The sequence below is a fragment of the Oenanthe melanoleuca genome, chromosome 2 (genome assembly GCF_029582105.1).
Source record: "Oenanthe melanoleuca isolate GR-GAL-2019-014 chromosome 2, OMel1.0, whole genome shotgun sequence".
In the NCBI taxonomy this organism is placed as follows: Eukaryota; Metazoa; Chordata; class Aves; order Passeriformes; family Muscicapidae; genus Oenanthe; species Oenanthe melanoleuca.
In genome coordinates this window covers 87,301,469-87,317,765 of record NC_079335.1, presented here as the reverse complement: position 1 = coordinate 87,317,765, position 16,297 = coordinate 87,301,469, and the positions used below count along the sequence as shown (strand labels likewise).

The 16,297-nt window shown below is 42.4% G+C and overlaps 1 protein-coding gene across 1 annotated transcript in view; it reads left to right on the top strand.

Annotated features, from left to right (window-relative positions):
- JARID2 (jumonji and AT-rich interaction domain containing 2) overlaps positions 1–16,297 on the top strand; it is a 206,989-nt gene that overhangs the window by 172,986 nt on the left and 17,706 nt on the right. The window contains exons 7-8 of the mRNA XM_056483727.1: positions 5,726–6,743; positions 10,840–11,345. Of these exons, the coding sequence (XP_056339702.1) occupies positions 5,726–6,743; positions 10,840–11,345 (1,524 nt within the window). The remainder of the gene's footprint in view (positions 1–5,725; positions 6,744–10,839; positions 11,346–16,297) is intronic.

Sequence of the window (16,297 nt, the reverse complement as noted above, 5' to 3'; positions counted from 1 at the left end):
TGCTGTTGTCCTGAGTCTTTGACTTTTTTCAGTGTTTACCAAAAGGAGATTTTTTTCCCAGGGTGCCAGCCACATGTTCTTCTTTCTTCCACTATATTTTTGCTCCTTGATCACTGCATTTGCATGGTTTATTTGTGTTTTTGTTAAGTCTTACAAAAAATAAAGGCAGAACATTAGAAATTACCAGATATTTTCTATTTTTCCTCTCTGTTTCTGTTTTTCTGTCTTTCTTCTTCTGGTGTGCCCTTGCACTTGTCACAGGCTCCTTACCTCTTTTGCTTACTCCTTTGCCATCTTCCAAAGTCTTTCTACTTTAAAGGGTTGTGAGCAAAGGAAATGTAGTTCAATGGGGCCCTCTCTTGGCCTCATATGGTAATTTACCTTTGCACAACTCCTATAAGCACAGAACTATTTTTATGAATGAATTCAGGATCAGTTATATACCTTGGATTTGTTTGGGAACAAAACTGTTGCTAACGTTGCTCTTATCACTGTGGTTGCTATCTAGCAGGTTGTTTATTTTTTGTGTATGTTTTTGGTGGCTGAATCCTAGGTGCTATGCAGAGGTGTATATGTAGACCAGTTCAAATCTAACAAAACAATTCCTGCAAGGCTGTGCTGTTACCAGGTGGTTTGTTTTTTTTTATAAAGACAAGAAAATTTATAATCTATCATACCATAGTTTTACTGCAGGGCAGGTGTTCAATAAAGGAGAGAAAAGAGTGGTCTGAAGACAATTGTATGTCAGCAAAACTGGGAACATAGCTGAAAAGCAGAGATAAGATTATTCATATCCCTGGTTTCACCTTTGGCTCAAGACTTTGGATGATGTGAGGCCAGTGTCAGTCACTTTATTCCTGCTAGGTGACACCCCTAGCTGATGGATGAAAGGCTGTGGATGTTGTCCCCCTGGACTTCAGTAAAACCTTTGACATCACCTCCCACACAATTCTCCCAGAGAAACAGGCTGCTCATGGCTTGGATGGGAGTTAGCTAGGTTAAAAACTGGATGGCTGGGCCCAGAGAGTGGTGGTGAATGGAATTCCATCCACTTGGCAGCAGGTCACCCACGGTGTTCCCCCAGGGCTCAGTGTTGGGGCCAATCCTGTTCAACATCTTCACCTGGGCAAGGGGTTTGAGGACACCCTCGGTCAGTTCACACACAACAGCAAGTTGGGCAGGAATGTTGATCTGCTGAGGGTAGAAAGGCTCTGCAGAGGGATCAGGAGAGGCAGGAAAGCTGCCCAGCAGCAGCCTGAGATTGCTGATTCACAGTGGCTTAACAACAGCCAGCAGTGCCCAAGTGACCATAAGGCCAGTGGCATCCTGACCTGTATCAGCAATAGTGTGGACAACAGGACCAGGGCAGTGATTGTCCACACATATGGAATATTGTGTTCAGTTTTGGGTCCCTCAGCACAAGGCATTGATGAGCTGGAGTGTGTCCAGAGAAGGACAGCGGAGCTGTGGAAGATCTGGAGCACAGGTCTGATGAGAAGTGTCAGCAGAGCTGGGCATGTTGAACTTGGAGAAAAGGAGGCTCAGGGAGCACCTTATCACTCTCTACAGCTGCCTGAACAGGGAGTATAGCCAGGTGGGGGTAAGCATCTTCCTCTGGGTGTCAAGAAACAGGACCAGAGAAAATGGCCTCAACTTTCACCATAGGATAGGTTTAGACTGGGTGTTAGGAAAAATTTCTTTGCTGAAAATGAGGGGACAGGTATTAGAACAGCTTGCCCAGGGAAGTGATTCAGTCACTATCCCTGGAGATATTTAAGAGACCTGTTGGTTATGGACATGATTTAGTGATGGACTTGGCAGTGCTGAGTTAATGGTTGGACTCCCATGATAAGTTTGAATAAAAATTCAAAGGTTCTGTCTTAAAGGTGATGGTGTTCATGACATGTTTTGCTTTGAATAGAATCTCTGGGGATATTGCCTTTTTCCATGAGCACGTTACTGTGTTCTGTTCTTAGCCCCTGTGTCACAAGCCCTTGCTTCAGGAGTGCCCCACGTGGCCCTTTAGACTTCTGGTCACAACTTCCTCAGAAAAAAATCAGCAGCAGGCTGGAGTCACAAGGTGCCTCCATACAGGCTGACTGCTCACACTGAGGTTTTGTCTTGATTATACCTGACAGCACAGTAATACAGCTACAGCCTCCTGAAACCTTCTGAAAACCTCCTGTAGAGGAGACTCCACAATGTCCATTGACAGCTTCTTCCAGTGTTTTCCTTTTCTACTAATGAGCAAGTTTTCCTAGCTGTGCCTCAGATCATTGTAGATATTTAAAGGGATTTTTTCCTCCTGCTTTTCCCAGTGAACATGGAAAGAGCATTTACTGTCTCTTTTCAGAGGAACCCCTTCTGCATCAGAAGACTGTTAGAGTTGTCTCAGGGTGATCTCTGTCAGAGAAGGACCAACTCCTGTGGCTTTTTAGCAACAGTCTTATTTTCCAAATACCCGAGCCCTTTGTGTTCTTCTAGACTTGCTTCTCTATCTAAATTTTTCTCACAGTGTAGTCCCAGTGCTGGGTCCAGATCTCTTTAGGAAAGCCTGTGCTCCTACCCTTTGCTTTCAACATCCTTAATAATAGGTCTCAGAAAGTGATTTGTGCACTTCGTGTTACCATTGCATTTTGCAGCTCTCTGCACTCCCCAAATGTTGTTCTTCCCCTACATGTATATGATTTGTGCCTCCTAAATATAGCACTTCCTCTTACTGTTGAAATGTTCTGAAGTAGGTTCTTCAAGAGTGCCTTTGATTTTGATCTTGTCCTGTGAGTGATTACAGCCTCTTCCTTCCAGGTGTGTTTCACTGTCAAATTTAACAACAATGAAAATACATGGTAGAATCAAGGCAAAGCCAAGTCCCTGCAGAAAAACACGTGAAATGCCCTCCCAGGACAATAGTGAACTATAACAATGACAACTTTTCTTGAGGATGACTTGTTTAGTCCCTTGTGAAGCCACTTTAGAGTAATTATGTCTGGGATGTGTCTCAGGAGTTTGATGGAATGTCCCAGGAGACAGTGACTAGAATGCTGCTGAAGCAGAGCTGCTGCTTTACCTGCTGTCATAATTTGATTGATTTGCTATTTTGGCAAAACCCTGGGTAGATTTTTTTTGGTTTGTTTTTAACCTTTTTTTATAATCATTTGTGAGTTTGGCAAATTAACTGTTCGATGATTTGTTCCAGAATTATTTTAGGATTTGAAATTAGATAGACTCACTGTCTGCCCCCAGCTTATTTCCAGGAGCCATGCCCTAAGTCATTCAGGTACCTTCTACCTTACAGGGGTTGCTATCCTAGCGTTTTTGCTGAAATAGATTATGTTTTGTACCTGATAAATATTCAGTCAGTGGCACTTCTGGTGAAGGTTAATGCAAAAGAAGCAGGAACACTTTAGGCAGGCTATTTGTTTTCCTTCCTTGTGTGGTGCTTTATCTCTTCCATTGTTCGTTATCTTGTGTTTTTAAGGTATTTATAATTTTTTTTTCTGTTTCAGTCTCTTGCTAACTGAAGTTTCTTTAGCTCCTTGACCTTTCTGATTTTAATATGTGCTTTTTCTTTTTCTATATAGTTACTCTTGGTCACATAATTGTGTTACCACTTCTTACTGTGATCATTTTCTAATTTTCCAGTCATTAGAGAACTTTGTGAACAGCCATAATGGCCTGTGCTTTATGCTTTTCCTCTGAGTGGAAATTGCTTCGGTTTGGATTTTTTCAGGTGGATTTTTCTTTTGTTTTGTTTCTGGAGGTTTTTTGTTTTGTTGGTTTGTTTTTGTTTATTTTAAAGTCTGTTGTCCTTTCTGTACTGTTGTCACATCTTAGAAATGAAAACCCATTTCATGATCACTGTCACCCAGATTACCTTCCCCTTCCAGTTCTCAATCAATTCTTCTCTATTAGTCAAGGTGAGATCTGTAATCAATGTTCCTAGCTATTTATAAATCCAGGGATGTTCAACGCTTGTTGTGACTGCTGCAGGCAAGAGACAATGTCTCAGCAGCTCTCTACCTATGTCTATTCTGCAGCATGAAAAAGTGCTGTAAAAGTTGAATTCAGGCCTGCATTTCACATATGGAGTACTGCTTAAATTTCAAGGGAAATGGGTAAATACATTTCTGTTTGCAAGTGTCTGCTTTCCAGATGATACCTCATACATCTTTGAAAAGCTCAAGGTAAAAGCTCATGTCATCAGTTAACTGGATTTTCCTTAAGTGTTTCTACCTTGCAAGCACAGGAAGGACAAGAATATGGATGGTTTTTAAAAGATCATTACTCCTACTCCAGTTTCTGGAGTACAGAGGAAAAAATGTGCATAAACACTCACAAACACACACTTGTATGTGTGTGTATGCAGACTCTTCGGGTTCCAGGTCCCATTCCACAAATCACTGCATGCAAAACCATAGCACAGTATTTTTTATTTGATCCCTATTTTATATCATCCTTATTATATAAGTGACTGCAGTTCTTGCATTTATTTGAGAGAAGCTGCCATGCTTAGTGATTTGGCAAGGATTTCAAAATCCCACAGGAGAACGTATTACAACTCTGCAGGAAATGGTGTTACTCACCTGAGTGCTGATAAGGGGGGATTGTACTGTATGCTTTCACTTTGGGCACTTTTATCAATGTTTCTGACTTTTGGATGTGTTTTCTTGTGCTCACAGTCATTTAAGGAGGCAAAAAGTCAATGTTTAAAATTCTGTAAATGCTGAAATTTGTTTGAGTTTTGAACTTCATGTTTTTTTTAGTTGTGAGTTTTAGCTTCGGAAGTGCTGAGCTGTCTCAATTCCCTTTGTAGATGGGGGTTGCTTTTGGTCCTTAACACATCTTGTAGTTAAAATGTAAATTCTAGTTTCATAACTGGGTCTAAATGTCTTACAGAAAGCAGCAGAGTCCAGCAATTCTAAGCTGCATTGACAATATGATCTAATAGAATACGTGTCAGCAAAATTGCCCAGATACCAAACTTTAAAAAAAATAAAAATGCATTGGACTACTGTATGCATTTTTTTTATTTCAAATTACCAACTTCAGCAACAACACACTGCCTAACATTTAATATGTATAACAGACTTTATCTCATGGCCATGCTGATCTGTTGGATGCATAATGTGTTCCACATCTCTTTTTATATATGTGCATGCATAGAAGGTAAATTGATTTGAATCTCAGTGTGTTTTTTGCAAATGTGCAGATTCCAGTTAAAGTAGATAATATATGTGCCTATTTTGTCTGCTAAGAAGTAGTGAAATGTGTGCATGTATAGGAGGTTGGGTGGGAGAGAGAGAGTCTTGAGGGCCAGAAAAAGAGGCAATGAAGGTATTAGTTTGTAAATCAGACCATCTACCATAACAGCTTTCTGGTAGATACGGAAGGGGGTAGTGCAAGCAAGGGACCTCACCTTCCTAATGCCAGAGGCTTTCTACCCTCTGAAAGCAAGACTGGGGGCTTTTTGATAAATTTAAAAAAAAACAACAAACCCCACAACAAAAATTTTTGTTTTATTTGATTATTATTAATGCCTAGTCCCCTCTCTTGCCTGTGTGCAAAGCATTATATGAAGATTGTATGACAGGGCCAGGAGTCAGGACTGCAGAATATGGCTGTCCAGCAAATGGGATATTTGGGCTGAGCGGTCACATTATTAATTTACTTTTCTGTTTTGTGTTTCCTTCCTTCTGCTCCTCCTACAACACTTCTGGCATTCCAGGTTTCTAAAGTCAACGGGGTCACTCGAATGTCATCTCCGAGTGCAAATGCAGCCAGTGCCAAAAAGATGAGAGAAGTCAGACCTTCACCGTCCAAAACTGTGAAGTACACTGCAACAGTGACAAAGGGAACTGTCACATACACCAAAGCCAAGAAAGAACTGGTCAAGGAAACCAAACTAAATCACCACAAACCCAGTTCACCTGTCAACCACACAATCTCAGGGAAAATAGAAAGTAGCAATGCAAAAACCCGCAAACAGGTGCTATCCCTTGGAGCATCCAAGTCTAACAATACCGCTGTTAATGGTGTAAAAGTCAATGGCAAGTTGAACCAAAAGACATGCACTAAGGAGGTGGGGAGACAGTTGAGGGAGGGGCTGCGCAATTCGAAGAGGAGGCTGGAAGAGACGAATCACATAGACAAAATACAGTCGCCCACCAAGAGGATGAAAGGGGCCGTCAACTTGGCAGAAGCTGCCAGCAAAAAGGCAGCAGTAGAAAAGCCTTTGCTGAATGGACACCTTAGAAAGGAAGTGCCAGAGAAGAGTTTGGAAAGAAATAGGCCGAAAAGAGCCACTGCTGGAAAGAGTACGCCAGGGAAACAAGCACATGGCAAAACTGAAAATGCCTCCTGTGAAAATCGTTCTACCTCTCAAGCGGAGTCCTTGCACAAGCCACAAGACTCAATGGGAAAGCACGAAAAGGGCAGTAGTAAGTCTGGGTGGGGGATGCTGGGGGAGATTCCCATCCTTAGGCCCTCCACCAAGGAATTTCATGACCCACTGATATACATTGAGTCAGTCCGAGCTCAGGTAGAGAAGTATGGGATGTGCAGGGTGATTCCTCCTCCAGACTGGAGACCTGAGTGCAAGCTAAACGATGAAATGCGGTTTGTGACACAGATTCAGCACATACACAAGCTAGGCAGGCGCTGGGGACCCAACGTGCAGCGGCTGGCCTGTATCAAGAAGCACCTCAAATCTCAGGGCATTACCATGGATGAACTCCCACTCATAGGTAAGGGCTGTGCTTCCTTGGCCTTCCTTTCGCCCCTGCTTGTCAGTGTCCCTGTACGACTTTATGCTCTGTTTCTCTTTATGCTTAACTAAACCCCCGTTCAATTAACACTGTAGAGCTCTGAATCTCTCTCTTTTTTCCACTGGCCAGCCACGAATCGGGTAGGTTGTCAGAGAGTTGTATTGCCATTTTCCTCCCTGTTTGACCCAAGGGACAAAATCCAGCTCCGTGGGACCTTGGTCAGCATATTTGAGAATCTTCTTCTTTCTCTAGTGTTATTTATGTGGGTAGTACCACTGTGAATATTGATATTTTATTGTATATTGATTGTTTTAAAGGTTGTCTCAGAATATTTTTCAGTCCTTTCCAAAGATGTTTTCCTAACAGGTTGCAAAGCTGCCAGGCTTTAATACATTTTTCTCCCCGCCTCTTCCTTTAAAAACATTTAACCAAAGGGGAAAGAAAATATCTCAGAACTGACTTGTGTTTGGGTACTCAGACACTTAAAATCACAAATTTGCAGTGACCTGCTGACATTTAACAACCATTAAGTGTCAAGAATAGGCAGTAAAATGTAGTTGATTGCAAAATGGAGGTTTCATTATTTCTCCCAGCAGGTGTCTGCCAGGGCTAATGCCTGAGTGAGAATCACTTATTTAACAGAATTCTTGGTTTATGGTCTGCTGTCAGATATGACACGTGACAAAAATGTGACAATAGTTTGTAAAAACATGACAACAGCAGCATACAAATGAACTATTGAATGAGCTACCTCCATCTCTATTGCCTTTGCAGCCACTGCATAGTAAGAAACCTGTGGTTTTAATTTTTATTAGTTCTTCCCTTTGTTTTTGAGGTGTTTTGAGTCTTGAGCTCACAGAACCTGCGAGGCTAGAGTTTTACCTTTGAGGCATTATCCAAACAGCAGCTCTTGGCCCTGGTTGGATTAAAGGACACCCTTTTCTGTTTAAACGATTCACAACACTTCCTTCCCCCCACCTCCTCCTTTTTAAACTTTATTTTATATCACATATGGTAAGTGAGGGAAAAATGCATAAAAGCACACAAAATAATTGCAGATTTTCTGGTGAACTGATGCAGGCACAGCAGAGAAATAACAAAATTTTAAGAAGGAGGAACGAGGGGTTAGCGCTTTGTTGCAATAGCCGTGCAAAAATGTTCAAGGAAATCTGAAAATTAAAATCACTCAAGCAGCAATAAGTGAACATTTTGTATGCCTAATGTATGCAATGGTTGTATGCTAATAGGAAAGAATAATGAATTACATTTACATTGGCAAGAGAGAGAAGAAAATGTGCAAGACAGCTCGATTAACGCTCCTGGAACAATGTTAACTTTTTAATGAAATACCTTAACTTGGCATTAAGATGGCATTACTGTTAATTATTTGTATTATTTAAGCACCTAAGAGCCTAATGAATAGGCAAGGATTCTATTCTGCTGGGTGCCATGTAACCAGAGCAAACAGTGGTCTCTTACAAATTTGCATCCTATGTATCCTTTCTGCAGTTAATTTCCTACCTATTCTGTGTTTAAAATTAAAAACAAAATGGAGAGTAGAAGCTGGAGATCATCAGTGCACAAAGAGGAAAAATCTGTTGGTTCTATCAGGAAACATATAAAATAATCTCTGGTGATGAATGCACACTTATTTAAGTAGACATGCATACATAGCCCTTTCTCTCTGGGCCAAATCACATTTCCATTGAAGTAAGTGGGGCTTTTGCCAATGGCTTGTGTCGTGCCAGCATTTGGTATTTAAGGCATACCTGAAGATTTAAGATTCTCTTTTTCAAAATGAGCTTGCTCACTAAGCAATTTAAAAGAATTTCTAACTTAGGGAAATTAAGGCAGTTAAAAAAAAAAAGTTAGACACTGCTTCTGCATAACATTCCAGGTCTCCCTTTTAAGCCATTTTGCTATAGGTGCTTTTAAAGAACTCCTCTTTGTTGTTGTTGTTGGGTTTAGTCCCCTTCTTTTTTTTTTTTCTTTCCTTCAGTCTTTCAAGGAAAGTTTAAGCAGCAAGCTTAGGTCGATCCTGGAAAACATCAGTCTGAGATATAAATGCTTCCAAAAGTTATGACTGTGAAATGGAATTATAATTGAGAGCATTTTGCAAACCTTAGCTGTAGGCTCTGGTTGAATGAAGTGCTACTCAAGCTCTAATATTGCAGAGTGATTATGAGTGATCATTCCATGATGCAGGAGAAAATTGAATTTTCAACAGTGCTGAAACTAGGACCTTAAACTGGGTGTGTGCTGGAGAAAGCATATAATGGTAAATCTGGGCCACACTTCTTTCCAAATTAGGAGAGTGTTACCCAACTTTATGTAGATTGCTGAATCTATTGGCATGGAAATCCATCTTGAGTTACACCTTCAGCTAATTTGTGGCCTGCATGTAGAAACCACTAAAAAAAGTAGCAGAAGCCATTTTGAAAGTTTTGCTTATATTACGCTCTGTGTGAGAGAGAGAGAGAGAGAGAGAAAGAAAGAAAGAAAGAAAGAAAGAAAGAAAGAAAACTTTATAAACTCATTTTTTCTCCCAGTGGTGTTTACTTTTTCTCAGCTTCAAGAATCTGCCCCACCCCATTCCCAAATGTACTAAAATAGGATATATCTGCTGCCTCATGGTCCTGCCTGCACCCTTACCATATTCTACCCAAAGCCTTATGCTTGGTTTTCTACCCAAAGCCTTATGCTTGGTTTTGTCTGCAGCCAAACCCCTTTGCCTTGTGCTGTGTGGGCAGTATAAATGTCAGCAGCCTCTGCCTCTGCTGCAGCCATTGCCCCAAAATGTTGCATGCAGGGTTACCCTGCTGAGCCTTCCTGGATTGGCACAAGTGGTGGAAGAGGGGAAAGCAGAGGGAAGACTGGAATCACCAATGAAGCATCTGAGATGCAGCACAGGGTAGTTTGAAAAAAGTAACACTGCTTGTGCTAGCAGGCAAGATGATAGGAGTTAAGATGTGCATCCTACAGAAAATATTTACCATAATGCTGCTTCTTGCCCTCCTCTGTTGCAATAGTGAGTGCTCTGAAATGGCTATGGCATAATGCTTCTTTACTTTTCTCAAAGAAAAAGGCAAAGGGGAGACAGTGTGGCAGCAGAGATGTTGATGCTGGTTTTGTATTAATTCTCTTTTTTCCTTGAACAGTGCCCTGTTGAATTGTAGGTGGTCTTTGGTTCGTTTCTTCACTCTTTCCACTGATGATTTATTTCTGTGCTTTCAGAGTATTTATGATGTTTCTTTTATTGTTCCTCATCCATTTGTCTGCTTTTTATGCTGCAGTTCGTATAATCCTTTTTTTTTTGTTGTTTCTTTGTTTTGTTTTTGACTGGAGTGTGAAATGTGCTAGTCATCTTAAAACATACAAAACCAGAATGGAGTATAAAATATGGATGGCCTCAGTCTGGAAAAATAATGTGTCTGGAACTTTTTATGCAGTTGCAGGCTCCAACTGCAAAAAAACCCTTGCCTCCATTTGTTTTTTATACAGATTTTATTACCTGTAGTGAAATTAATAATGTTACTGTGCTCCTCTTAAATACTAACTTCATTCAAGGTGTTGTGCAGATACTAGATAATTGTCATTTCACCTCCAGGAAGGATAGGTATTTGTCTTTCTGATGGCCAGTACCTCAGCCTGTTTTATTCCTGGTATGAACCAGATGTAGAACTGGTGGTGGGCAGGGGTGTGTGCTTTTACAGAGCTGGATAACTCTCATCTGCCCAACCACTGGGTAATGACCAGGGCACAGATGCATGTCAAGGAAATAGCTTGGGATGTCTTCTGTCCCTGGAGAGGAGAAGGGCATGAAACTCAAGGAGGAGAGCAAACTGAATTGTGAGAAGGCTGTGGCAAGTAGCAGAATACAGCCTGTGAATGAATTAAGTGTGCCTGTCTTTAGAGAGGGACAATTCTGCTGTGGTGCCCAGGTGCCTGATGCTGTCATGCCCCGTGTGCCCAGCGTGGTAGCACATTTGACACGAGCTGTCCACAGCTTTCCTAACCTGCTCTTGTGTTTCCCTTTCCCTTCCTCTGCTGCCTGGCACATGTGGATGGATCCCAGGAGGCTGCGAGCTCGACCTGGCCTGCTTCGTCCAGCTGATCAACGAGATGGGGGGGATGCAGCAAGTGACTGACCTCAAGAAATGGAACAAGCTGGCAGACATGCTGCGCATCCCCAAAACTGCACAGGACAGGCTGGCCAAGCTACAAGAAGCCTACTGCCAGTACTTGCTCTCCTATGACTCCCTCTCCCCCGAGGAGCACAAGAAACTGGAGAAGGAGGTCTTGCTGGAAAAGGAAATCCTGGAGAAGAGGAAAGGACCTTTGGAGGGACATTCAGAGAATGCCTACAAGTTCCATTCCTTGCCCCGGTTTGAGCCCAAAAACGGACTCATCAATGGCGTGGTTCACAAAAATGGCTTCCGCAACAAGTTAAAAGAGGTCGATGTCCCGCTGAAGACGGGCAGGCGGCGGCTCTTTGCTCAGGAAAAGGAGACCACGAAGGAGGACGAGGAGGAGGACGAGGAGGAGGGAGTTCTTAGCGACTTACACAAGTGTATATACAAGGTAACCAGGCTGGCTCTGTTTTGTAGAGCCGTGGTGCTGTTGTGTGGGTGCTGTCTGGGTGCACACCCAGCTGTCTGACGGGAGTGCCATCCCAGAGGCTGCAGTTATCATGGCCAGGCAGTCTGGTGGCTTTGTGCTGATATGCCTGGCTCTAGTGGGATGTCTGGGAGGCATTATTGTCATAACAAGATGCACTGGGCTCTGCCCCCCTTCATCTCCTTGTGAGAGGTTCCCTGAATATCTCTGCCCAATTATCCTTGCAGACACAGATTTTATTTTCATTTTCTAGTGACATTTAAAGTAATGTTCTGCTTTCTCATTCCTGCTTCTTGCAAATCTCTCGTTGAGTGAAGCAGTACTGCACATCAAAACGAACATCACTAGAAATCCTACTACATTTAGAAAGGGCAAATTGAAATGCAAACAATATTTTCATCCACGATGCCAGACTTTGCTCAGCACTAGCAGTCACATGGATGCTTAGTACTTCACATATCAAGTACATCCATTTACAAAGGAATGCTGACTCTTTCAGTGTATTTTATTTGGCAGTCTCCTGCTCTGGAGCAGGACTTGGCACTGCAACTCACCGTGCAATTGTGAGTTGTGTTGAATGGTGTAGCACTCTGAGAGAAATACAGCATCGAGCGTCTGTGCCCAGTAAAAGAATATGCTGTTCTTCCCCTTCCAATCTCACTTCCATCACCAGGAAATTAAGCCAGATAGCCCAAAATGACATTGTTAAACTATTTAGGGACTGCGTGAGCTCACTTTTGGGCTTTAAAAGCTTGCTTCAGTTTTCTTTTGCAGAAAAGAAAACTTTCTTTCTTTTCTGTTATGATTTTTCAGCCCAAAAATTCCTTTTCTTGCGGACTCTGGCCTCAATCCCACCTTTGAAAAGCAATCTCTTTGCCACGCTGTACTTGGAGAGAAGCTTATCTAATGACAGCAACTTTTGTGCATAGTGAAGTAGCATTTCTTTGCTTAATATCCTGTGCTTAATGATGGTTAAATGAAAAACTTGATACACCTTACCCTGACTGCTGCATGAACAACCTCAAACATACTGGAGAATGCCTTTTTCTTCTTTTCCAGTGCAAGTCCCACATCAAAGTTCAGTAGATAAAAAGTCATTCAAAAAGCAAGATTGGCATTTGTGAGAAGTATCCCAATTGGATTAGGAAGTAAAAAAAAGCAAGCAATCTAAGTGTAGCTGGTATAACCAATCTGAGTCTGCTGAGTTCCCAGGGTTTTACCCCAAAAGGCAGAGAGCTCCCAGAATTTCTCCTTGGCCACCAAAAAAAGCACTGGCAGTACTGGCAGCATCAGACCCTGAGTCTGACAATACCAGCTAGAAATACTTTTGCCCTGAGCATGAGGGCTGTTAGAGAGGAGCATCACTGAGCCCATTGCCAGGGCTCTCCCCACCCACCAAAGCAGCTTAAGCACATGGAGCCACTCAGAAAATGCCTTGGGTTGTCCACTGTGGCACCAGCAGCTTCCCAGACACTGGGACTTGCCTGTTTTGATCCCATGCCATGTTCTCTGTAGTGCAGAGACTGGGAGCAGTTCTCACAGGTGATGAACTGGGGAGAAGGCAGGGGGAAGCAAATCTCTGGTGGATAGCTGGAGAGATCCTTGCTGTGGGACACCTGGGCAGCCTGAGTGCAGAGAGAGGAATGAAGCTTCATTTTCACAGCACTCAGAGTAAAGCCCTGTAGGAGGACTGATGCATTAATACTGATTATGTCACTTAGAGCAAGCCTCAGGACACAGAAATTATGCCTCAAGCTTGATGCACCACGGCAGCCCACAAGATGTAAAATTGCTGTAGTTCATCACTAGGCTTTAAAAGACTGAGAGAAGGTGGTGCTGGCATCAGTTGTAAGCAGAGTGTTTCATGGCATTTAATGAAACAAGACTTTTAATCCTCTGTGTGTGTGGATGGGGGAGTGTTCTTTACCTAACAGCATGTTCCTGAGAAAATTCAGATTTCACTAACAGAACCTGCCCTCATGTAGTTTCCACAGATGATGGGATTGTAATGGTTCCTTTTTCAAGCACATTGCTAGTTCTAATGAAAAATGAAAAACACACATAAAACAAACAAATGCCACCCAACAAACCTATGTCTCTGAAAAATGCCCGGTTCAATATCTTGAGGGCTGGAGGGAGCACATAATAATCAAATGGCTGTAGTCTAGTTTAGGCCATAAAGTCTGTTCTTTAGACAGTGAAGAGGCCGTACATTTAGGGTTTCTCACAGTAATTTCAGCAGTCAGCACATGCTTGAGCTGTTTTTAGCAAGAGACATCCAGTCTTCCAGGAGCAGTTACCACCATATCACATGTCAAGGTTAGAGTAAATCTCCTTTGTGTTAGGCTGATTTTCTGCCAGGACTCCCAAATTATTTTCAGTGTCTCTCCTTCCCAGGCTATGAGGCCTGCTGTGCTTTTAAGTGTGTGCTGCAGGCTGCTGTGCTTGCTTGCTTTACTCCTAAATAAGAGGCTTTTCTATCTGACAGTTAAAATGTTGTCATTTCTAAGTGTGTGAAGTAAACTGCTGACATCAAAGCAGGATCTGATGCAAGATTTTCACTCTTCTTTGCCCAGTTTTAGCTCTGAAAATATTTTAAAAACCTTTACTGGTGCTGTCTGGAAGCAACATTTGTTTCCATTGAGAGCAAACTGAAGGTATATTAGCAGACCTGTTAGAGGGACTCACATAAGAAATCACAATGCGAGTTTTGCCAACCCTCCCATAAAACTGTCATGGAAATCCTGTGCTGAGCTCTCTTCACCCAGGGACTTGGCATTTCATGCTCCACTTAAGAGAAGTCCTCCTTCCCACCTGTGGCTATTGTGAAATCTCTGGTTTCAGCTCATATTTATGTCTGCTTTAATGTCTTTAGCATTCATAGCATTGCAAGTGTCCTTTTCTGCCTTCCCTCCAGGCCTGGTGGTGGTGGTGATGCTCCCCCTGGGTTGGCTCTCATGGCCCCTGCATCAGGTGTGAGAAGAATCAGGGGAGGAAATAGGAATTTCTTTTCTTACACCTTCCTCTCTTCTTGTCCCAGCAACAGAGCTTGAAGCTTCTAGGACAGTTGTTGAACTGCTGAGATATTTTCAGGGTGTTGGAAAGGGTATTTTGCTTCTCAGCAATTCATTTTGTGTTCTGTTAGAATGCTCCATTAAAGCATTTTAAATTATTTTCTGTATTGGTATCAGAAAATGTTACAAGATTCCTCAGATTAATGAAAACAACCTAACAGCATAAACAGACACCAAAAACCCCTCAGCCATCTCATCTGTTTTTCAGTTTTTAGGAGACAAAAAAGATACCAAATTCTTGGCAGAGGAAGAAATGGGCATATGCAATTTTAAAGGCTTAAACTGTTCCCGTTTTCCACTTTCTTTTTCTTGCTTGCTGTATAATTCTGTTTTCTTTCTCGTCGGTCTGAAAAATGGAAAGAAATGGCTAATCTTGGAAGATGAGGCCTTAATTTTGTTATTCTGCATAGGATGAGAGGAAGAGGCAGGTAACTGAAGGAGGCAGCTGCTGCAGAGTTGGTTGCCCCGGCGGAGGCTGAGCCGTGACTTGGTGCGGGCGCTGCGCTTTACGAGAGATTTCCTTGTAAAATGCTGCCTCAATAAACCATTCACAAGGGCTTTAAAAGATGAAGGAAATTGCTTATTGGATCACAGAGAATCCAGCTCTGAAGTTTATGGGAATCAGAGTGCCCCAGGCCCTGGGCATTTCACAAACTTTTTTTTTGCTAAAGCTAATTATGCAGCATTTCGTTTTAAAAGTGACAACGTTACAACCGTATGAGCAGAGTGATAGACTCTGCCTCTGGGGGAAAGCTGCTTTTATAGTTCTTTCTAGTTTACTCTTGGACATAGTTATTAAATAAATTAAACACAAGAAAAGGCTGAGGTGGTTTGGCAGATCTGTTTCATAATTGAAAAACTAGGAAGGTAACAAATAATAAAACTCATTTATGTAGAGTTTTTCAAGTCTGTGGTTGCTCTGATGAGCAGTCAGGGGGGCACAGTAGGAAGGAGCAGTGGATCTGGTGAGGGAGCAGAGATGTTTTGTGCTCCATGTTTGCAGAGCACTGCTGGTCTCTGCCTGCAGCACTGCCCTGGAGCAGAGGAGGCAACACAGGTGTTCCTGTCTGGGCACAGCAAGATGTCAGGGCTGAAAGGAGCAAGTGGGTTCTCGTGCTCTTGCCTCCAAAGCCATCAGACAATGTTTCCCAGAGCTTCTGGTGTGTGGATGTGCAGGAAAGTAGGTGCCTGGAAACTTTGAGGTAGCTCAAGCAGAAAACCAAGTCAGAGCCTCTTCTTGTACAGCTCCTGCAGCAGTGCCAAGAAAGAATGCACTTATTCAGCAATTTTACTGTGTTTTACTTTTCCTAACCTTGTAATAAAGGTTTTGGCTCCTTGGCATTTTAACTGCTTTTATTGAATTAAGCATAAGTAGTTTTTGAAAGCAAGTGATTACAGTAATCCTGGCAAACTCTGCTGTTTGTGACCCTCTTCCACCACATACAACATTTGATGCTGAGCATTTCTGTGAATTTTCTTTTTCACCTGCTCGTAGTACATAAAGAGCATGGCTACAAGGTCCCTGGATAATGGATTGGACTGGACTGGCTGCCTGCTGGGTTCTTTGCAGCCTGTCCTATGGAGCTGGGCCACATCCATCCTCTGTATTTATCAAACACTGAGTGTTGTGCTGGACAAAGCAGTGTTCCTGTTGGGAACATTCAGTCAGCCTTTTTACATGGTGGGCTTGTGAATTCATTTGATTGACTTTCTGTATCTTCTAAGGTATTCTTTCTCAGCAACAAAATGAGCTTTCTACCCCTACCTCTTCTGGAGACTTTGTCCTCTTTCCCTCTGTTGTCATCTGGGATCAAGCCTGTAAGGAAAAGAGTGGGGACATGG